Source organism: Plecotus auritus, assembly GCF_963455305.1.
Source record: "Plecotus auritus genome assembly, chromosome: 1".
Taxonomy (NCBI): Eukaryota; Metazoa; Chordata; class Mammalia; order Chiroptera; family Vespertilionidae; genus Plecotus; species Plecotus auritus.
The window spans coordinates 223,108,589-223,133,354 of NC_137770.1; the positions used below are offsets into that span (position 1 = coordinate 223,108,589).

General features: G+C 36.0%; 1 protein-coding gene and 1 pseudogene across 4 annotated transcripts in view; one reads left to right on the forward strand and one right to left on the reverse strand.

The window, feature by feature from the left end:
• The window catches only part of PDS5A (PDS5 cohesin associated factor A), a 105,303-nt gene that overhangs the window by 19,271 nt on the left and 61,266 nt on the right, over positions 1-24,766 (forward strand). For all 3 annotated transcript variants that reach the window (XR_013959248.1, XM_080645656.1, XM_080645657.1), the window contains exons 3-9: positions 8,519-8,722; positions 11,215-11,301; positions 11,818-11,915; positions 13,328-13,454; positions 16,607-16,687; positions 17,552-17,692; positions 23,541-23,656. Coding sequence is in view for 2 of the 3 variants with exons in the window: in XM_080645656.1 (XP_080501782.1) it covers positions 8,519-8,722; positions 11,215-11,301; positions 11,818-11,915; positions 13,328-13,454; positions 16,607-16,687; positions 17,552-17,692; positions 23,541-23,656 (854 nt within the window). In the remaining variant the exon portion in view is untranslated. The remainder of the gene's footprint in view (positions 1-8,518; positions 8,723-11,214; positions 11,302-11,817; positions 11,916-13,327; positions 13,455-16,606; positions 16,688-17,551; positions 17,693-23,540; positions 23,657-24,766) is intronic.
• Positions 10,332-10,912, reverse strand: LOC308246259 (small ribosomal subunit protein eS7-like; annotated as a pseudogene). Its single transcript has one exon. The product of its transcript is annotated as a small ribosomal subunit protein eS7-like (transcript).

Sequence of the window (24,766 nt, forward strand, 5' to 3'; positions counted from 1 at the left end):
AGAAAAGAGTAGTTATCACATCACCTGGATTTGATTTTTTATGCCTGTGAGTAATCTGCTTAGCCTCAGTTTCCTCATCTATTAAATGGGGCTGGTAATAATCGTCCCACAAGGAATCATTGTATTAGATGAATTAACAGTACATTTAAATTACTTGAAATATGTGTGGAACACAGGAAGAGCTCAAATGATATTATTATAAAAAGTTCTATTATAAATATTTCACCTATACAAAATATGGTTTCTGAATTGAAAGTTTTTTCTACAATATAAGGGTCAAAATGTAGAATTAATTCATTGTTTTACTTTGTCAAAGTTGCCTTCACTCGTTTTATCCTTCTACCTCACTAATACCCAAGTTAGAGAATATCTAAGGTTATGTTAAAACCAAAGTCAAAACCTCTGAAGCCTCAATGAAAGTGTTAGAATTTATAAAGCTTTAAGGCTACTCATAATTTTATGACCTCAGAAATTTCCCTTGAAGCTAAAAATAGCTTTTATGATGACTGTCTCTGTTGTGAGCAGTATTAACGTTATTTTTAGAACACCAATAGTACTGGTTATCTCTAAGGTAGAAACAAATGTGGTAAAACATATCCTCTAATTTAGAAACTTTCAGGAATTATTAAAATTATAGTTTTGTAGCACATACTTATTGAATGGTTTGGGGCTAATAGAATTGGGTTTGGAGTTCAGAAAGCTGATAGTGAATGTGTAACATCTAACTTTTCCATACCACACAACTTAGATAGGAAATAATAAACTTGCTTCATTAAAGAATACTAAACTTGACTATGTTAGTAGCGAAAGAAATTATATGTTCAGGTAGTCTCTAGTGGTTTATTAGAAAAATAGATTATTGAATTTCACCCAAAAATAATTTAATTTGTTGAAATGGAATGAAATAACTGTATTGAAGCTTTGCTGTTGTTTACTTGTTCCTCCTGTTCAGGTGCAGTGTTTCTTTGTTTCTTTTTGAAAATTATAAAATTTTTAATTTATTTAAACAGAAAAACAACCCATAAATAGTTTATTCATTTCTCCCACCCCTCACCCTCTGCCTCTATCAACCACCAATCTGTTCGCTGTATCTATGAGCTTGGTTTTTTGTTTTTAAGATTCCACATATAAGAAAGATCATACAGTATTTGTCTTTCTCTGTCTGGATTATTTCACTTAGTATAATGTCCTCAAGGTCTATCCATGTTACTACAAGTAGCAAGATTTTATTAATTTTTACAGCTGAGTAATAATTCAGTGTGTGTATATTCACTGTGTGTGTGTCTGTCTGTGTGTGTACTGTGTGTGTAAAGAAATACATCATTTCTTTCTCTTTTTTTTAATATATTTTATTGCTTTTTTACAGAGAGGAAAGGAGAGGGATAGAGAGTTAGAAACATCGATGAGAGAGAAACATCCATCAGCTGCCTCCTGCACACCCCCTACTGGGGATGTGCCCGCAACCAATGTACATGCCCCTGACAGGAATCGAACCTGGGACCCTTGAGTCCGCAGGCTGACGCTCTATCCACTGAGCCAAACCAGTTAGGGCGAAATACATCATTTCTTTACCCATTTATCTGTCAATGGAAACTTCAGTGTGTGTTTATATATTCAGTGTGTATACACACACACACACACCACAATTTCTTTATTCATTTATCTGTCCATGGACACTTAAAGAGTTACTTGGAAGTACTTTATTTGATTTTGAGAATTAAGGAAACTAAAATCAGGTCTGAGGTTAAAAGGGCCTAAACCAGGTGTGATGATAATGCAATGTAAGTTTTATCAGTTGTATTCAGTATGGAGCTAACTCACTTGAAATTAGCAGTCTGGGCCCTTAAGAATATTGGGGTTTTCTTTTTAAAAATTTACAATCTAGGTGCAGCAAAAAGACAATACTAATATTATTTATTTGGTCAGCAAGTCGCTTTATCTTTGAGCTGTAGGTCCAAAAATTGCTCTAATGTGTTGAACTCCAAAATTAGAATGTTTATTGGGTAGAGTTTTAAATTTTGTAATTTTAATGGCATATGCATTAACTGCCCCTGCTTCATCTGCTTCTCTTAGATTTCACCTCAAATGTATATTAGATAAAATAATTTGTTACAAATAATTATATGAAACTAGCAAGGATTATGTTTTGGCAAATAGTTCAGTGCTCATTCTTATCTGGCAGTCCATATGTATATACTTACCAGGTGTACTGGTTAATAATGCGGATTTTTTTCAATAGATGGAGTTACACATATGTTGATATATATGCAATTTGATATGTATGCTATTTTGTTGTATTGACAACAAGCTTCAAAACTTCATATGTCAAAATTTCTGAAGGTGTTAACATCATAGATATTTTTATGTAAAAATACCAAATTTCATCCCCAAAAAAGAGCATTTGCAGGAAGTTTTAATTCATTACTTTATTTTGAAGAAAAGTGCTGCTGAAAGTTACCGTGTACTTCGGGAAGCTTATGGTGAACATGCTCCATCTCAAGATACTTGTGAACGCTGGTTTAAACGCTTTAAAAGTGATTATTTCTATGTGAAAGACAAAAGAACATCCAGGTCAACCGAAAAGTTTGAAGACCAACAATTACAAGCATGATTGGATGAAGATGGGTGTCAAACTCAAACACAACTTGCAAAAAGATTAAATGTTGTTCAGCAAACAATTTCCGATCGTTTACAAACAATGGGAAAGGTTTTAAAGGAAGGAAAATGGGTGCCACATCAACTAAACGAAAGACAAATGGAAAACCGAAAAGTCATCAGTAAAATGTTGCTCTGCATTTGGTGGGATCAGGAAGGTATGGTGTATTATGAGCTTTTAAAACCAGTTGAAACCATTAATACTGATCACTAACAACAACAAATAATCAATTTGAGCCATGCTTAGATCATGAAACAACCAGAATGTTCCAGAAGACACAGCAAAGTAATTTTGCATCATGATAATGCACCATCACACACACTTCAAAACCAGTTAAAGACACTTGCCTGTGAAGTATTAACCCACCTGCTGTATTCAGACCTTGCTCCTTCAGATTACCACTTGTTCTGATCAGTGGCACACACACTTTCTGAGCAGCACTTCAAAACATACAAAGACATCAGGAGAAACCAAGATGGCGGCATAGGTAAGCACCTAAACTGCTGCCTCGCACAACAATTTCAAAACTACAGCTAAAAGACAGAACGGACACCATCCAGAACCACAGGAAAGCTGGCTGAGTGGAAATTCTACAACTAGAAGGAAAGAGGAAAGCTCACAGAGAATTGGAGGTACGGCAAAGGGTCTTTGTGTGCACAGACAGGAAGGGCGGAGGAGAGCCTGGCTGACTTTCTCTGGCGGGAGGGGGAAGGAAGGCCCCGACTGCACTAAACCCCAGTTCCGACTGCACTGAACCCCAGTTCCAGGCGAAACCCCGTGGACCCAGGCTCATACAGAGGGAGTCTGGATTGTCAGATAGAGAGAAAGGCACCTGGAGACTCGGAGACCCGGGGGAGCCCCGGCGGGCAGGGGTCTGGAGGTGCGTGCACCAGTGTGCACAAAGGCTGCGGAGGTTGCCACAGGCTTTCCCTAGCAGAAGGGAGTCGGAAGCTCCTGACTGCACTGAACCCCAGTTCTGACTGCACTGAACCCCAACTCCAGGCGAGCCCCTGGGGACCCACACTCTTGTGGGGGGAATCTGGACTCATGGGCGGAGACTCGGGAGCCGGGGAAGGCAGAGGTCTAGAGGCGCGCGCGCAAGGGCAAGGGCAAGGCTGACAGGAAGCCAAGACTGAGACTCCACCCCATCCAAGCTGAGCACAGAGGCTTTTGCAATTTGGCAAGTCTAATCCTATAAGGCTGTCTACAGCACCGAACTTCTCCCAGCGTAGACACAGCTGATCCTCACAGCCAACTGGCCTCGAGGTCAATTCCTCCCAGTGATACCAACAACAATCAAGACTAAACTACAACAAGGCTGTTCACACAGTTCACAAAGGGGTGCACCAAGAGTGTCCACCTCAGGTTAACTGGGGAGGCCGACCCACTGGGCCATATAGGAAACCTAGCACACAAAGCTACCCTACCAACTCAGGGAAGCAGTGAAAATGTGGTGACAAAGAAACAGATCACAAACGAAAGAAATGGAGGAAAACAAATGACTGGATATGGAATTCAAAACCACGGTTATAAGGCTTTTCAAGAATATCCTAGAAAAGGCCGATAAATATAATGAGACCCTCGAAGATATGAAAAAGGACCAACTAGAAATTAAACATACACTGACTGAAATAAAAAATATACAGAGACCCAACAACAGACTAGAGCAGGGGTGGGCAAACTTTTTGACTCGAGGGCCACAATGGGTTCTTAAACTGGACCAGAGGGCCAGAACAAAAGCATGGATGGAGTGTTTGTGTGAACTAATATAAATTCAAAGTAAAGGAGCAGAGGGGAGAGCAAGAGAACCCTCCTCTCTTTCGGCTCCGTGGGCCGGATAGAACAGTTGAACGGGCCGGATCTGGCCCGCGGGCCGTAGTTTGCCCACGGCTGGACTAGAGGAACACAAGAATCAAGTCAAAGAATTGAAATACAAAGAAGCAAAAAACACTCAACCGAAAAAGAAAAAAGAATCCAAAAATATGAAGATAGTGTAAGAAGCCTCTGGGACAACTTCAAGCATACCAACATCAGAATTATGGGGGTGCCAGAAGAAGAGAGAGAGCAAGATACTGAAAACCTATTGGAAGAAATAATGACAGAAAACTTCCCCCACCTGGTGAAAGAAATAGACTTACAAGTCCAGGAAGTTTACAGAGCCCCAAACAAAAGGAATCCAAAGAGGACCACACCAAGACACATCATAATTAAAATGCCAAGAGCAAAAGACAAAGAGAGAATCTTAAAAGCAGTAAGAGAAAAACAGTTAATTACCTACAAGGGAGCACCCATATGATTGTCAGCTGATTTCTCAACAGAAACTATGCAGGCCAGATGGAGTGGCAAGAAATTTTCAAAGTGATGAATAGCAAGAACCTACAACCAAGATTACTCTACCCAGCAAAGCTATCATTCAGAATTGAAGGGCAGATAAAGAGCTTCACAGGTAAGAAAAAGCTAAAGGAGTTCATCACCACCAAACCAATATTATATGAAATGCTGAAAGGTATTCTTTAAGAAGAGGAAGAAGAAAAAAGTAAAGATAAAAATTATGAACAACAAATACATATCTATCAACAAGTGAACCTAAAAATCAAGTGAATTAAAAACCTGAGGAACAGAATAATCTGGTGAATATAATAGAATCGGGGGCATAGAAAGGGAGTGGACTGATAATTCTCGGGGAAAGGGGAATGGGGGGGGCGTTCAGGAAGAGACTGGACAAAAATCATACACCTATGGATGAGGACAGTGGGGGGGAGGTAAGGGGAGAAGGTGGGGTGGGAACCGGGTGGAGGGGAGCTATGGGGGGAGAAACAATTGTAATAATCTGAATAAAGATTTTTTTTTTTTTAAAAAAAACATACAAAGACGTGGAAAATTGAGTCTCTGAATGGTTTGCCTCAAAACAAGAAAAGTTCTATTGGGACGGTATCCACAAATTACCTGAAAGATGGGGGAAATGTGTAGCTAGCGATGGACATTACTTTGAATAAAGCACTTTTGATGTTTCTCTTAAAATTATCATGTTTTCTTTGATTTTAAAATCCGCATTATTAACCAGTACACCTTGTAGTGAGTGAACCATCACTTAATATAAAAATTGTAAGGCTTATTAAACTCCAAAATTTACATGATTTCACCCCACATGGGCAGATTGTGTTGTTGTAGAAAGATTAGTGAACATTTAGAGATTGTCTGAAGTCGTTATTTCATTCATAATTCAATGATTCAAGCCTTCAGATGACTATAACCTTGACTAATTATACAATTTCATGAGAGATTCCAATCTAAACCCCCTTGCTAAGCCACTCTCCAATTCCTTTTCCACATAAACTGTGTGATAAATAAATACTTATTATTGTTTACTAGAGGCCTGGTGCACGAAATTCGTGCATTGGGGGGTCCACTCAGCCCAGCCTGCATCCTCTCCAATCCGGGACCCCTCGGGGGATGTCCAACTGCCGGTTTAGGCCTGATCCTGGGGATTGGGCCTAAACCAGCAGTTGCATATCCCTCTCACGATCTGGGACCAAGGGCTCCTAACTGCTCACCTGCCTGCCTGCCTGATTACCCCTAAGTACCCCTGCTGCCAGCCTAATCACCCCTAACCACCTCTGCCTGCCGGCCTGATCACTCCTAACTGCCCTCCCTGCTGGCTTGGTTGCCGCCAACTGCCCCCTCTGCCTGCCTGGTCGCCCCTCACTGCCCCCCCTGCTGGCCTGGTTGCCCCGCGCAGCCTGCTCTTCAGTTGTTACTGTGAGGGAGTCCTGACCAATTTGCATATTACTCTTTTATTAGTATAGATTATTGTTTGGAGGTGTTTTGTCACAAAGCAATAAATGACAAATACACATCTTTCGTCTTTTTAACTGACCAAAAAACCTTTTTTATGACTCTCTTATCCTTTGTAATCTTATTTAAAGCTCCTTTGTTGTAGCATTTAGTAGTACCATTTGCCTGTTTCACTTCATCTCTCACTTCTCTTACTCTGACTGCTTCAGAATACTTGGTTAGATGTCTCTAATGACTTGAAAGTCTTGCCAAATTACCGTTCATGGATCTATTAACCTTGTGAATGAGGCATTCCTTTATTGGCTACCTCTTAGCGGAAGATTAATTTTCATGAAATGCAAATCTGACCATATTATGGTATTGCTTAATAACAATTAAGTGGCTCTTTCTTATGAAATAAGGGCCAAATATCTCGGTTTGTGTGCTCTCCCCTTTTACTTTTGTCAACTTGCATCAGGATTTAAACTGATTCTTAGTTTACTCATCTGTAAATGTGAGTTTTGTTGGTTGAGGTTAGGTGAATTATGTCTGAGTAGAAGGGTTCTATATAAGATGATTTCAGGTGGCCTTGCTAGTCCTACCAAAGTGAATGTAATGATTATCTTTGATCTCTAAGAATTCCTAAGTTTCAGGTACTTATCTTCTATATCATTCTCTTTCTTTTTTTTTAACTTTTTAAAAAATATATTTTTACTGATTTCTGAGAAGGGAAAGGGGGGAGAGAGAGAGAGAAACATCTATGAATAGAGAGAATCATTGTTTAGCTGCCTCCTGCATGTCCCCTACTGGGGTTCAAGCCCACAATCCAGGCATGTGTCCTTGACTGGAATCGAACTGGGGACCCTTCAGTCTGCAAGCTGATGCTCTATTCACTGAACCAAACCAGCTAGGTCTCTTCTATATCATTCTTAATTCCAACTAGATAACAATCTCTACTAAAATGTTAATAGATAACCAAAATGTAAGGCTTACTAGCTATTAAATCTCACAGGGATGTTTGTAACTTAAAAGCAGACTCTCACAAACTGTGACTATGTAACTAAACCGAGATATGAAGCTACAACAGCAGAATGTCAGGGGAAGGCTTGATATTACTGATATTTCTATCTCCCTCTCCCTTCCTCTCTGAAATCAATAAAAACGTACTTTTAAAGAAATTTAAAATCATGAGGCAATGATCATGATTTGAGAAATGAAGAATTATGGGATGGTTATTTGCATCTTTACAGAGAAAACAAACCAGCATAAAATACACAAAAAATGTTAATATCTGTTATTTTCTGAGGCAGAGAAATTATGGATTTTTACAGTTATACTTTTTTGGCTTTTTAGAGTAATTCTAAAATGTGAATTTGTTAAGTTTTGTAACCGTAAGTAACAGCAGAGGTTTTTTTATAATTAAAGCTTTTAGTCAGAAGTACAACTACATAAAAATATTTAAACATGGCTTTCTATTGTGAATTGCAAAACTCTTTAAAGTGTGAAATAAAAGAGCAGTTTTAAGGAGCCTAAATGAAGGCAGCTTTGATAATAAAAGAAACATCAATAATATTGCAAAATATCAAATGAATTTGTTTGTGCACATGAGGCCCAAAACATTTTACCTGCACTAGATATAAAATGAATAATGAGAATCTTATATTCTTCATGAATCTGGTGCAAATGCAGATAATGTGTCTGTGTGTAATCCAAAAGTTGATACTTGTTCATGCTTTACCCAAATTCTTAAGTGGATATTTACAAAATGTGATTTTGAATACTCTGATACTAATTGATTATTCGATTCGTTTGTGTTGTAATGATAATTTTTTAAAAATATATTTTTATTTATTTTAGAAGGAGAGAGAGACACATCAGTGATAAGAGAGAGACTCATCAATCGGGTTCCCCCTTCCCAACCCCCACCCTGTATATGCGCTGACTGGGAATGGTACTGTGACTTCCTGGTTCATGGGTCAATGCTCAACCACTGGCTGGGCATACTTATAATTTTTTAAAAAGGTATGTCCACCACTGATTTCTAAATATAAGATGTTGATTATATTTTTCTTTTTTACATTTTTACAGATGGTAGTAAAAACTTTTATGGATATGGATCAGGACTCAGAAGATGAAAAACAGCAGTATCTCCCACTAGCCTTGCATCTTGCATCTGAATTTTTCCTCAGGAATCCCAATAAAGATGTGCGTCTCCTTGTAGCATGTTGTTTGGCTGACATCTTTCGAATCTATGCCCCAGAAGCTCCATATACTTCCCATGATAAACTTAAGGTAAATAAAATCTTTACAGAATTGGTTTACTTTTATAGTTTATCTTACCTTTAGGAACATAACTTTAATATTTTTCATCTTGTCAGAGTAAGATTATGTCATAAGCCCTCACCGGGTTGCTCAGTTGGTTTGAGGATCGTCCCAATACACCAAGGTTGCAGGTTCGTTCCCTGGTCAGGGCACATAAAAGAATTAACTGATGAGTGCATGGATGAGTGGAACAACAAATCAGTTTTTCTCTCTAAAAAAAATTAATTGAAAAAATTAAAAAACAAATATATTTTGTAAGTTGCAAAACAAGCTTTTAATTCAGTTACTTTTCATTGAATATCTATAAAAATGCCTGGCATTTTTGTGAGATGTTGAAAACATCAAAGCTAGTCCATGTTTGCTCATATCTAACCTTCAAGATTACCCATCACAAAGCCCAGATGGCTGAATTGAAGGGATAATAATGTATTAATGACACTTTTTAAAACAATAGTATAGCCCTACCCGCTTTGGCTCAGTGGATAGAGCCTTGACCTGGGGACAGAAGGGTCCCAGGTTCGATTCTGGTCAAGGGCACATGCCTGGGTTGTAGGCTGGATCCCTAGTAGGGGCGTGCAGGAGACAGCTGATCAATGATTCTCATCATTGATGTTTCAATCTCTCTCTTCCTCTCCCTTCTTCTCTAAAATAAAAACGAAAAAACACGCATACTAGTAATTAAAAAAACAACAATAATAGTATAACAGAACTTGCACATTCAAATGATTATTTTCCCTGCAAGTTATTCTACATGCAAAACTGTTCATCTTGGTGGTTCTGCCTTTGTTTGAAATGTTTGAGGAGCTCCTTTTTTGAATTAATCTTGAGCTGATTTCATGTTTTGAATAATTTTATTCTTGGCAAATTTTAATCCTCACTGCTTTCTTTGTGTGTGCGTGTGTGTGTGTGTGTGTGTGTGTGTGTGTATACACACACACATATTTCTTGATTTCGGAGAGGAAGGGAGAGGGGGAGAGAGATAAAAACATCAGTGTTGAGAGAGAATCATTGATCAGCTGCCTCCTGCACGCCCCCTACTGGGGATTGAGCCCACAACCCGGACATGTGCCCTTGACCGGAATCGAACCCAGGACCCTTCAGTCCACAAGCTGATGCTCTATCCACTGAGCCAAACTAGCTAGGGCCTGACTACTTTCTTTTAAGTAGTCCTAAAATGGGTTTTGTCCCATATTAATATTATTTTGGCTTAAAACTTCTAAAGAAAGCTTATTAAATAATGAAGCACTATCCTGAAAAGAACAACCTTTGGACCAATCTATTACTGCTTTTGTTCCACATAACTTTGAAGTCACACGTCAAATTCAAAAGTAGGTACTGAAAATTATTATTTACATGTAGGAAATAACGGACAGACTTGTGTCCAGATCCTCAAAGTGAAAAATAATTGTTTGCCATCATGCACACTACAGATAGTAAAATGGAAGTTCTGTTGTAGAAGAAGGGTAACAACACATAAACCTATGGTTCTGTCAGAATGAGAAAGCCTAAAAATTTGTAGTGGTAATAATATTTAATTTTTGCTTCTATTGAGAACAATATTTTTATTAGTCATTTTTGTTTACAACTTAAATTCTGGGATTTCAGAATTAACATTCTTGCCTGTGAGCTTATAGACACCAGAAAAAGTTTCAACCTTGTGCTCCACATTGTTCTGCTGGGCTTTATCCAAATGAACCTTTAATGAGCCAGCTGCCATCCAGTTTCATGCGAATTCTCTTGCCCACAATTTCACTTGGGAAAACCAAGTCCTCCAGGATCGCATCATGCATGGCTGTCAAGAGTGCAGCTCCTGGGATGTTTCTGCTTATTCTTTGTTCAGCTTTTTCGAGTTGGCTTAGGCAGAATTCTCCTCTGAGTGATAAAGACAGTGTGCTTCCCACTGAACTTTATCTCCAACTCTCATACCAGCTGGACTTGGACTTTTTGGAAAGACTTCAGTTGAGGAACCAGAACAAAGATTATAGCTTTCCAACTGCCACCAACTTCAACATCCTTACTCACTGTGATGTTCAGCTCCCATAGCTGGTCCTTGAGGTCCAAGTTTATCTCCAGCCTTAGCAGAGCTTGGGAGCTGCTGGACATGAACTCTTCTGGTTTATTGCCATTGGGCTTCATGATCTTGGTGCTCACACTGAACATGGCCTTCTCCCTCAGTGAGCTCTGGCTTGAGAAGAGGCCTACATCTCACGAGTTTATCAAATATGCTCTTTGTTTTTGCTTTTAAAGGATGTAATTTTACATGATTTGCTCTTTTCCAGTTATTTTGAATAGGCTAGTCTCAAGTCATTTGGCCAAAGGGGAGTTTTCTTTTATTGTAGTTTGTAAGAGAGAATAAACACACACACACACACACACACACACACACACACACACACAGTGTATTGTGAAAGAATGATATGTATTTGTGTCTAAATTAATATATTTTATTATTTTTTTAACAGGACATATTTTTGTTTATTACCAGACAATTAAAAGGTTTGGAGGATACAAAGAGTCCGCAGTTTAATAGATACTTTTATTTATTAGAGGTAAAAAAAAATTTTTATTTTAAAAATGTCACCCTGTTTCACATAGTAGAACATTTTTAATAATAATTTTGTAATGTTAAGTGAATCTTTGTTTTATACCAAGCTCACTTAATAAAATGTCTTTTATTTTATTTTTTTGTTCCTCATGTCCTGAAAAGATAAAGTAAATTCCACTGGGAAAACTGTTATATTATTTGAGACTTTATTTTCATACTTCTCTATTTATTTTTTTCTAATCCAAAAAGTGATTAAGTTGAATTAATTTTCACTGTTTTTTATATTTTGTATGTTATATATGTTTTAACAATTTAGTATTTTTCAATTAGAGAAGGTTAATGCCAAGGTTAATGTCTTTTTAAAAGTCAGAGTACATGACGACTTTAACAGTTGTAATTTTGTATGTTGGACTTTTATAAGCTTTAAATAGATTTTTAATTCTAAAAATTAAGTTTTATTAACGAGTTTGCTTTTGTGTAGCTTTTGTATGTGTAAATAATTTTTATTTCTTTATTTAAGAATTTAGCTTGGGTTAAATCATATAACATCTGCTTTGAATTGGAAGATTGCAATGAGATTTTTATTCAGCTTTTTAGGACTCTCTTCTCAGTGATCAAGTAAGTTATTTTTTAAGCATTTCTGTTTGACTTTTTTCTTGCTGTGCTTATACACTAAGATCTTTTAGAGTTACAAGGAAATGTTTTTCTTGGAAGACTTAACGTGAAAATATTTGGAAGGACATGCAAAAGGGGTGTCTTTCTGAAAGTTATAGAAAACTGTATCTAATGACATGACAAATTTTCCACCAACATTTAAATTTTTCATCTGTACATTTTACCACTAAATGCACAGGATGTCTATTATACATTATTTCAAATTAAATTTTTTTTAATTATAGATGAGAAATACATAAATTATATTAAAATTTAATTTGGCCTTTTTTTAGATATTTTTATTGATTTCAAAGAGGAAGGAAGGGAGAGGGAGAGAGAGATAGAAACATCAATGATGAGAGAAATCATTGATCACTGCCTTCTGCACGCCCCACACTGGGGACCCAGCTCACAAGGTTGACACTCAACCACTGAGCCACACCGGCCAGACTAACTTAGTCTTGATTTAAATTTTCCTGTATCTATAGCGGTATAACTAAATTATAACATTTCTCTTGATTTGTCTTTGCATATATATTTTGACAAGTGTGAAAATGGACAGGTCAAGTCTTTAGTTAAGATGCAGACATAAGGAGAGGTCTAGATGTTCTGCTAGTTAAAACATTTTTTTAGTCAGTCTATTTAGGTAAGCTTGTATCAGCAGTAGGCATATTTATTGAGGACTAGTTGACTCTTCAACTGGTTAAGGAAGCAGGACCAAAACTGATTCTTGGTTTTATACCTTGTTGATTTTTTTTGATTGTTTGAAATTCTTTGAGAGATACCAGGATGACATTTTTAGAACCTTCTAGTCTATGTTCCCATAAGCATTTTATATCAACTTTCAATTTTCATTATTGGTGAACTAAAACTTCCAGTGGCAAATGTATACAGCACAACTTACTTGCATGTAGTTTATGACTTAGACTTTTTTGTGTGTTTATTGTTTTATTTTGGGGAATGTATTAAGATCTAAAAGGATGAAAAGCTCTGCCTTCATTATCTTGTAATATTTTTGTTTTCATACTTAAAAATTTTTTAATCTGGAGCCATGTAAACATAGGTGGTCTTTTTTTTCAAGTTGACATTTTTGTTTTATGAATTTAACTCACTGTTTGAATCCTAATTGTGTAAGGACTTAAATTCATCTTAAAGTTCTTTGTTTCTATAAAATGCTTTACAATAACTTAGGACTATTGTAATAATCAACAGAAGGAGAAAGTATATAGAGCAGCCAAAATTCCTTTGCCAATATTGGCATGGTTCCTTCAACTGAAAATTCTTATCTATCTGACACAGTTGTTTTAAATTGGGAAGTTTTAATTTTCTTTTTGTATGCTTGGATTTTTTATCTTTTGTTTCTTCCTCTTTGTTAGCAATAGCCACAATAAGAAGGTACAAATGCACATGCTAGACTTGATGAGTTCTATCATCATGGAAGGTGATGGAGTTACTCAAGAATTATTGGACTCCATTCTTATTAACCTCATTCCTGCACATAAGGTCTGTATATATGAAAATATTAAAGGTTAATATTTAAAGGTAGTACTACCCATAAAACAATTATTTTCACCATTTGCCATCCCACGAAATTATCTCTACTATCATTATCTAGCCCAAATAAAATGGAGTGACACATATCAGTCTTGGAGCTATTATTGTTTTTAGAAGATACATTGATTAACATATTTTCACTCAGTTTAAGTGCTACCTATTTTCTTGAAAATTAAAAATGTTTCAAATTCACTACTCACATCTAATCTGGGAATTATAAGGGGTTAGAGTACTGTCTTGGTTAGTTTGTTGTTGTTTTTTAAGAAAGAAAATGTATTTTCTCCTTTGTAACGTAGGTGTGGAGCATAGGAATTTGTATTTTTTCTTAGAACCTATACCCTACATTTTTCTTAGGCACTTGCAGAAAAAGATTTGGGCAGAAGCAGGAACTATGGATAATGTTAATTATCGTTATTAACATTAGTGGGGGGATGTTTTTTGTTGTAGTAGTAGTTGTTGTTGTTTTTAATATATTTTTATTGCTTTCAGAGAGGAAGGGAGGAGAGAGAGATAGAAACATCAATGATGAGCCCTGGCCAGTTTGCCTCAGTGGATAGAGAGTTGGCCTGCGGACCAAAGGGTCCCAGGTTCGATTCTGGTCAAGGGCACATACCTTGATTGCAGGTTCCTCCTGGCTTAGACCCTGGTCAGAGCTTGTGCAGGAGGCAACCAATCGATGTGCTTCTCGCACATCAATTTTTCTCTGTCTCCCTCTCTCTTCCACTCTCCCTAAAAATCAGTGGAAACATATCCACAGGCAAGGATTAACAAAAATAAATAAATATACAAACAAACGAACCTGATGATGATGACGATGATAGACAATTATTGATCTGCTGCCTTCTGCATGTCCCACACTGGGGATCCAGCCCGCAACCCAGGCATGTGCCCTTGACAGAATCAAACTGTGACCTGGTTCATAGGTCGATGCTCAACCACTGAGCCACACCAGTTCGGCTTAACATTAGTTATTAACATTAACTGTAGATAATGTTAAGGAGAAAGGATGATTCACAGGTGTGTATTCCTCCCTGTTTCCTTTTTTGGTTTCTCTCTGTTAGGTCCTCCTAAGGAATTGAAGAATTTAGTCCCCACAAGCTCCACCACTGGGCTATACTTAGGCCTACCCTACTAATGATATTTACCCTCCTACTTTTTTCTCTAATGGTTCACTTAACTATAATCAGATGTTAGATGTAATTCATTATAAATTCTTTCTCTCTTGACTCTCTGATTCTCTAAATATCATTTGCATTTTATTGATTTAAATGAATCTGTAATTGGTCAAATTTTTGAGTGTATGTTAGGCAAAATAAGAGAGGAAAAACTGAGAGAAATAGTGCATTTGGTGTTTATATTCTAGTTAGTATTTTTTTTTTTTAAAGTTTTAAATTTTGTTGATATTCTATTTATTTATTTATTTATTTTTGTTGCTTATCCTTTCTTTTTTTTTTTTTTTTTTTTTTTTTTTTTTTTTTTTAAATATATTTTATTGATATTTTACAGAGAGGAAGGGAGAGGGATAGAGAGCTAGAAACATCGATGAGAGAGAAACATCGATCAGCTGCCTCCTGCACACCTCCCGCTGGGGATGTGCCCGCAACCAAGGTACATGCCCTTGACCGGAATCGAACCCGGGACCCTTCAGTCCGCAGGCCGACGCTCTATCCACTGAGCCAAACCGGTTTCGGCTAGTTAGTATTTTTATGAGTAGGAAATAATATACCATTTATTTTATTTTATTTTATTTTTTATTGATTTTTAGAGAGAGGAAGGGAGAGGGGAGAGAGATAGAAACATCAATAATGATGAGAATCATTGATCGGCTGCCTCCCGTGCGTCCCCTACTGGGGATCCAGCTGCAACCCAGGCATGTGCCCTTGATTGGAATTGAACCTGGGACCCTTCAGTCCACAGGCCAACGTTCTATCCACCGAGCCAAACCAGCTAGGGCAATAATATACCATTTAAAGAAATATAAAGGTTGCCTTAATTTTGAGCTAATCTTATCCTTTTGCCAGTAGAATAAAAGCCTGGAGCAAGGGTTAGAAGTCTGGCTCACTGCCTATTTGTGCAAATAAAGTTTTATTTGAGCACAGTATGCTCATTTCTTTTTATTTTGTCTATGGCTGCTTTCACCGTACAGCAGCAGAGTTGTATAGTTGCAGCATTGACCATATGGCTTACAAAGCCTACAATTTTTACCATCTGGCTCTTGGCATAGTTTCTTTTTGGGAGAGATGAAAATTGATGTTGAATGAATCTCAGTTTGGTCTAAAACTTCAGAGTATAGAGATGTTAATAGGTACTCTACAAAACAAGAATTTCATTTTCAGTAAGTTTTTAAATATTAAGTGTGTGTTTTTTTCTAGTCATTTTTCTACCCTTTAATATTTTGTAGTGCATTGGGAATCTTGAAGCGTGAACATAGTATTCAGCATTTCAGAATTATAATTTATTGGCAATTTTACTTGGAAAACTTTCTAGAGCTACTCTTCCTCATAGCACATGTTGATCAGACAATGAAATACTGAGATTATGAGTTAGAGAGGGTGTGTGTGTGTGTGTTTAGGATACATGGGTGTAATTGCCAATTTAAGTTGGTTAACAAAACCAAAAGCCTGTGATTTTGAGTTTAGTAAAACTAAACTTGATATAGTTTATGACTAACTAATGTACTATTTTAGTTTTTTATTCATAATTGTGCTATTTTCAAATTCTGCATTTAAGACCACTTGACTAACGGATATTGGGTAAAACCTTAACTGGGATTCAATCGCATTTTTAAAAAATATGTTTTTATTTATTTCAGAGAGGAAGGGAAAGGGAGAGAGAGAAACATCAACGATGAGAGAGAACCATTGATCGGCTGCCTCCTGCACACCCCCTACTGGGGATTGAGCCTGCAACCCACGCATGTGCCCTTGATTGGAATCGAACCCATGACCCTTCAATCCGCAGGCTGACACTCTAACCCCTGAACCAAACCAGCCAGGACCCATTGCTTTATATTTTGTATGTTTGAAGACCGTAGTGTTCTAATGGTGCTAGGATAAATTCACCAAATCATTTGTAACTTTGCATATTTGTATTTTTTTCAGAACTTAAATAAACAGTCCTTTGACCTTGCAAAAGGCCTATTGAAAAGGACAGTCCAGACTATTGAGGCCTGCATTGCCAATGTATGTATTTCAGCCTGTATTTATTCCATAATTGTGTAATTCTTAATCCATGTACTAATTTATTAGAAACTTTCACATATATGTTTATTTAGCCTATAAACCGCTTCATTTAGAACAAAAGTTTGTTGCCTTTCAAAACAAGTATCTTTTGATGATACTACAGAAAAGTATATGCTTGTATCAGTTGCATACAACTTCCTCTTTCGCATTTTTAAATTTAATACTTTTTTTTCTAAGGGTGTATGTGTTGGTAGGAAATGAGGTTTCATCTAATTGTGCTCTTGACATTGTATTCTTTTTGTTTTTTTCCTAACCTTTTTTTAAACGATCAGTTAGCTTTTCTGTCACAACTTTTCCTTCTCTTTGTCCTGTGACTCACAATGTATTTGACTTTTTCTGAGTATTTAAAAAAAAAAAACTTATCACTACCTTTAAATAGTCTTTATTATTAAAGTCATGGGAAAATTGGTCACACTCAAATAAAAAAGATTAAGACAGAATTTTTTCTCTGCTATTAGGAAATTTCTCTGTAAAGTGTTCTATGATGAATTACATACACTAAGTTCTGTTTTAATGAAAATTAAGATTCCCACAAATGTCATTCTAATTTGAAAGAAAGCTAACAATCAGGTTTTTTTTGCCTTTCTCTTCCATGTAACATTCATGATTTGATGTGTATAACTTAATTTCATCTGTTTTGGTGACTGTCATATCATATATTGCTTGAAATATCTGTTCTGTTTCATCCCCTTCAGTTGTATATATAATGCCTAATTATATAGTTTTTTAAACCCATGTTTATTAAAAAAAACCTATCTACGTTTTTAAATGAAATGGATATTTTTGTTTTAATATCTCCTATAGTTTTTCAATCAAGTCCTGGTGCTTGGAAGATCATCAGTAAGTGATTTGTCCGAACATGTATTTGATCTGATTCAGGAGCTTTTTGCTATAGATCCTCACTTATTATTATCTGTCATGCCGCAGCTTGAATTCAAACTGAAGGTAGGACTGACTATAATTTTTAAGCCTTTTAAACTTTAAGAAAAAAATATATATAACTTAGTTTTTCTTTAGCTGTAAAATATGAGTTCAATTTATCCTTTTAATAATTAGTTAAGGTATATATTTTGGAATCATTTGAATACAGCAGTATCTCTTATCTGGGTCATAGGAGAATATACATTGCAATATTATAACTTACCTAGTTGTTAAATACCTGATGAACACAGTGACACAAATAATAGATATGAAATGTAGAGTATTCCAAAAACTTATGATACATGTTATTAAATGGTATTTAGTGTTAGATATGATTTGTTTATTTTTTTATTTTTAAAATATTTCTATTGATTTCAGAGAGGAAGAGTAAGGGAGAGTGATAGGAACATTAACAAAGAGAGAGAATCATTGATTGGCTGCCTCCTGCACACCCCCTCCTGGGGATGAGCCTGCAACCCGATCATGTGCCCTGACCAGGAATGGAACAGTGACCTGGTTCATAGGTCAACGCTCAACCACTGAGCCATACTGGCTAGGCTAGGTATGTTTTAGAACATCAAAAGATTTCAAATTAAGTGCTCACGGGGTCTTGATTACAACTATTTTACCCTTTCATAGTATAGAACAAGGACAAAAATTTTACTATATGACTTGGGAGTGTATATTTTTATAACTAAGCAAGAAATTTATAACTCCTTAAAAAAGATGAAAAACTTGACACTTGATCTTCTAGCTTACACAAGATAACACCTTAAGTTTGCTTAATGTTCTAGACTTTTTGAAAGGCTTTTTATATACAATATCTTATTTGATATGTAAATAAAGCTATAGTATAATTAGTACCAACATTACAGTTTATATTTTTGAGATAACAAGCATAAGATAAAATGTTTTGCTCAGTTATACAGTTAAAACAGGTAAGAATTGTCCACACTATCTTTATTACAAGCATTTGTTATCTATACATATAAAAGGCTAAGTGTCCATCTGATTAGTAGCTATGATGCGCACTGACCACCAGGTGGCAGACGCTCAACACAGGAGTTGCCATGACACGCAATGGCCATTTAAAAACAAATAGCACCATGCCAAAACCGGTTTGGCTCAGTGGATAGAGCGTCGGCCTGCGGACTCAAGGGTCCTGGGTTCGATTCCGGTCAAGGGCATGTACCTTGGTTGCGGGCACATTCCCGGTGGGGGGTGTGCAGGAGGCAGCTGATCGATGTTTGTAGCTCTCTATCCCTCTCCCTTTCTCTCTGTAAAAATATCAATAAAATATATTTAAAATAAAAAAATAAAAAATAAAAATAAATAGCACCAGGTGGGGGGCAATGGGGAAATAAGGACACATATGTAATACCTTAATCAATAAAGATAAAAAATAAATAAATAAATGGCACCATGGACCTGGTGCCAACAAACCAACACTCGGATTCCCCCAAGTGGGACATAGGCCGTGATACCCCACCGAATCGCAGCTACCAGTACCTCATGGCACAAAATGCGGCCCACAGCCCAGCCCAGCCCAGTAACGGTGGCTGTGGGCACCGGGTTATGACATCACGTAGCAATGCCCAGCTTCCTCTCCCTGGTGACTAGCCTCCTTGCAGTTTCTTCAGCCCAGGAACCCAACTTGCTTTATAGCCAGGTGCAAGCATTTTACACTTGAACCTAATATCTGTGAAGCATTTTCCCATGCCTCATCTCATTTGATCCTCACAGAAGTCCTGGAGTAAGTAGATAGGCAACTCGGTGGAATCATATTTTCTTTTCATTAGCCGGAAAACGGAGATTTAGAAAGTTTAGAAACTTGACCCGACTGAAGAGAAGAAAGAAATGGTGGAACTTGAAAATGACTTCAGGTTTTCTCACTGCGCAGAATATAGTCAAACACTGCTACAGTTAAATATTTTAACCTTTGTTCTCCCTGCGTGATCTACGATAATAATCTGCTTTGTGTTGGAATTTACTGCTGTGTTGCTGACAATTACCTGAAATGAAAGTTGGGGTGCTTCACTGGGCTGGAAAAAGTTTAGCTAAGTCAGAAAGCAGGTCTAATTAAGCAAGTTTATTTATGTATATAAAAGACTAAGTTGACTCACACATGCACGATACTTAGAAAGCTCTTGCGCCAGTCGCATGCGTGTGTTTTGATCTGTCATCGTTGATCGTGAATTTGGTTGACACTTCTATTATAGAGAAAGGGCGAATAGTGATATTAAAATATTCCTTCTAATTAATTTTCTTTCAATGTGCACGAATCCGTGCACTGGGACACTAGTTTAGTATAAGGGACATTGGTACCAGGCTTCTAAGAAACTCTGTTGTGGAAAAATGTTATATAGAGAACATGGTCTTATTTGTTTATTTTAACAACAGCCTAAAGATGTTTATGTGCCAAGTTATTTCTAGATATAAAGTATTAATATATTTTCTCCCAATGTCTGAATATGAAAAGTCAAGCCCCTTTAATCCATAAACAAGATTGCCATGATAGATGATGGGAAGAATTTAGAAACTAAACTTTCAGATTTCCATGTATGGACTTAATGTAAACTGAGGGAAGCTAAACTGTAGTGGTTGTTCATACCACATACTTTTGTAGGTTCATTTAATATAAAGCAGAGGTTGCTAACAAGCTGAGTCCAGCCTGAAAATAGGTCTATTTGATTTTTTTTTTAATCTCATAACAAAGACTCTTCTCTCTTTAGTTACTAACATTGAATGGATAAGTAAGTTTAAAGGTCAAATTTTGTTTAAAAGTTCAGATGTATGCGTTTTCTTTTATGAGGAACATCTGTAATAGTAGCAACAATAAAAAAAATCTTGGCAACATTGGGTCCATATTTCTATATGACAACAAAATGGCTAAAACTGAGCAGTAACACCTTCTTAAATGAATTATGAACTCAGTTTACCACAGTCCCCAATTATTCTTAATTCTTTTTTTTTTAATTAACACTGTAGTGAGTTAATGTTATTTCTGTTGTAGTCTGTTTTAGTACCATATATATAAAACAAAGCCATTGATTTTTGTTTTACTATGTTCATAAGTAAATTTATGTCTTTTTAAACTTTATACTGAACTATCTACTGTGTCTAGATAATAGTAATGATGGAATATTTGTTTATTGTCTTAAAACAGGTGCCATCACCTGTGTTCTTATTTGCTCCTGGCTGCAACCCTAGACTGTACCAGTATTACTTTTCTCATCCTGAATGAAGAAACTGAAATTCAGAGTAGCTTAGGTACTATCTATATATAATTAGGGTGCCCCTTTTTGAGTTACCACTATTACTGTGGTGATTTTTCTGTAGTTATATCTCTGAATATAGCTACAACTTTTAATAGTTAAGAGTCACAGGTTACAATTTGTTTGATTTTACTCTGTACTAGGCTACTTCATACAACTATATATACTGTCCACTGCATGGGTCCATGCAGGGCTATTCTCTTATATTTTAGGGGTACCCAGGAGTTGTCCTACTTAACAGTCTTGGCTGTAGTTATCATGAAATTTGCCACTTTTTACATTTAAGACTTTTTTCATGGCACACACACACACAGAGAGAGAGACATTTACAGAAAGAGAGAGAGAGACATTTACATTTATTTCCCAAATTTAAAAGTACTGTAAAACAGTTACTATACTGCAGTGGCCAGTGTTGCTCAGTTGGTTGGATATTGTCCCATGCACTGAAAGGTTGCTGGTTCGATTCCTGGTCAGGGCACATGCCCAATTTTCAGGCTCCATCCCTGGTAGGGCCTGGTGCAGGAGGCAGCCAGCCAATGTTCTGCTCTCACATCTCTCTCCCCCTCTCCCTTCCTCTCTCCTTAAAAATCTTTTTTTTATATATATATATTTTTTTATTGATTTTTTACAGAGAGGAAGGAAGAGGGATAGATAGTCAGAAACATCGATGAGAGAGAAACATCAATCAGCTGCCTCCTGCACACCTCCTACTGGGGATGTGCCCGCAACCAAGTTACATGCCCTTGACCGGAATCGAACCTGGGACCTTTCAGTCCGCAGGCTGACGCTCTATCCACTGAGCCAAACCGGTTTTGGCCTTAAAAATCTTTTTAAAAAAACACATCAAAAACCCAGTTACTATTACCTTATTTTGGTTAGAGTGAAAATTTTCAGAGAATTATTCTGAATCAGTTAGAGTTAGTTGCCTTTTCTAGCTAGGATAAAAATAAATGAAAACTACGAGCAGCCTTTTGAGGTGTGTGGGTTTTTTGTTTTTTTTTTTTTTAGAAAGTCACTGGCAAATTGTTAATGCAAAATCTCTAATATTTGTTCACTGTTTTAATTATTAAGATATATATGTATTTATAGTCAAACAATGTATTATGCAATACCTTAATGAGATAATTTTACACTTTGGGATAGATTAATAATATAGTTATACATCATTTTTGCATCAAAAAATTATACCATCACTAAAAATTACATTCCAACTTCACTCAAGGAATTTATTTAAAATTTTGAACAGTGTGGGGCTTTTTTAATTTTAAAAAATGTTTTATTTAATTTAGGGGGGGGAGGGGGAGAGAGAGAAATATCAATTTGTTGTTCCACTTATTGATGTATTCAGAGTTCTCACATATTTTTATTTCAGTAGTTAAATATATAGATGTGAAATGTAACATCATTTGAAATAATCACTAAGCTACTAAAGTAGTCACTTGCAAGTAGAATAAGACTTACCCTTAATCTAGTGTTTGACATTTAAGAGATAGATTGATTTCTTTAAAAAAATAAATCATGTTGGCTAGTCAATTGTACTTACTAAAAGGCAACACTAATCTGCTTGTCACATTGCTTGAGAAAAACTTTGCTGAAGTAAGTCATTTTGTGATTATAAGTGTTCAATAAAGCTTGATAACATTTTCATTTTTACATGTTTAATACGTGTGCCCATTTTATCCATAAAATCCCTATTCCTGAAAGTGAAGTTACTCATAAGGAAAAGATGATATCTCATGCTTCTTTTTCTTTTTTAACTTACTGTCTTTTCTCATGAATATTTGTTCATTGGATTTCTGGTATTGCTTTAAACATTGTATTTGAACATTTAAAAAATCAGCAATTGCTTTTAATCATTGCCTTTATTTTCCCAGTGACTATCTGATTTTTTAAAACTCCTTATGGTTTCAGAATAACTTAATTTATATTAAGACATGACATCAATAGTGAAATTGGAACAAAATTTTCATAACATATTGATTCAGGCCAAGAAAATAGGAAGCCCCTATCAAAAACAACTTTAAGTTTTGCTTTTTTGTAGTATTCAGTTTAAGATCTTTTTAACATTCTTGTTCTTCTATTAAAATGAGTTTCCCTGAGTTATGACTTTCTTCTGTGTCTTATTCTCCAGTCAGCAGAGGATCAATCCTTGTTTAAAACTTTACATATCAAAACCTTGATTGACATGGGTTTATGTTGGAGCTCAAATTATAGGAATGATTTCTTGTAAAAAGGCTTATTAGGATGGGAATTATTTATAGCTTCTCCTTTCACAGAATTTTTTTCTAGGAGCCTTAGGGAATGTTCGAATTGAATGATTACCTACCTTATTTCTGTAACATCTGTGTAGACTGCAAACAAGCAGTGAAGTGGGCATATATTAGCAGTTGGGAGGGTTTGAGTAAGAGCAAAGAACCAGATAGGATCTAACATAGAATCAAAACAATATCGGCAAATTAAAGGAGAGCATGTATTTTAAAGTTCTCATATCACTATAAGCAGAATGTAAAATTGTAGCTTTTGGGGTATGTTTCATTTTATTTCCTATGATGTAATGAATAAATTGCCAGATTCATTTATTTTCTCTTTTCCCTTAGAGCAATGATGGAGAAGAGCGATTAGCTGTTGTTCGACTTTTAGCTAAATTGTTTGGTTCTAAAGATTCTGATCTGGCAACACAGAATCGTCCTCTTTGGCAGTGTTTTCTTGGACGGTAAGAGAACATACAATTCTATGGATTCTTTATGTTTTGGAGGCCAGTCAATATGATCCACTAAAACCACACATATATCAAAACTTTAGTTGATAAGTATTTATTTCTTTAGTATCTTTGTTGCTATCTTTCTTGGCGAACAAATTAGAAGACAGATTTTTATGAAGAAAGTTAAATCATGTAAGTGAAGCCATGCTCATGCCATTTTTCAGTAAAGCAATTCATTTACTAGTGCTTATCTTTTAGGTCTGTAGCATGTCTAAGTGCATGGTGTATGTTTTGAACTAATTGGGTATTGTCTGATTTTGAAATTGAAAATACCATTCCTCTTCACTCAAATAGTTTTTAATGTTTCTTCTCAAGAACTCAGAATTATTACATTCTATCAACTTGATGGTAAGGTTGAAAAAAATATGTGGAATGTATTAAATTCCCCCTTGCACTGAAATTGTCCCATGTACATATTTCATGTACATATTTCTTTGTTTCAAAATTTGATTCAAAAGTAAATTTTAACTATTAGTATTCTGTAGAGCATTTGAGATTAACCATTGTTTAATTCAGCCTATTCAGAAAATGGGCTCAGAAATTTTCTTAAAGTAAATTCGATATAATACTCCTTGTAATAGTCTTAGGTTAAACATTAAAATATAACAAACAAATCAGAAATTTCAGACACTGACAATGATAACTTACTTACATTTTGAAGGTCTTAATAGTATTAAGTAATATTTAATAACTAAACTTGAATTTATAAGAATTAGAGTAGAAAGAATAAAGCAACTGTATTTGTCGATATGTAGAGGAGCGATTCTGTCCTTGAGATTGACATCAGTATTTATAGCAAAACGAAGTTCAAGAATCCTTTTTTTACCTGTGTTACTTGTAAAAACTAAACCATAAGAGTTTTCTTTTTTTAAAAAATAATTTTCTTTTTTTTTTTAATATATTTTTATTGATTTCAGAGAGGAAGGGAGAGAGAGAGAGATAGAAATATTAGTGATGAGAGAGTCATTGATCGGCTGCCTCCTGCACGCCCCACACTGGGGATTGAGCCCACAACCCGGGCATGTGCCCTGACTGGGAATCGAACTGTGACCTTCCGGTTCA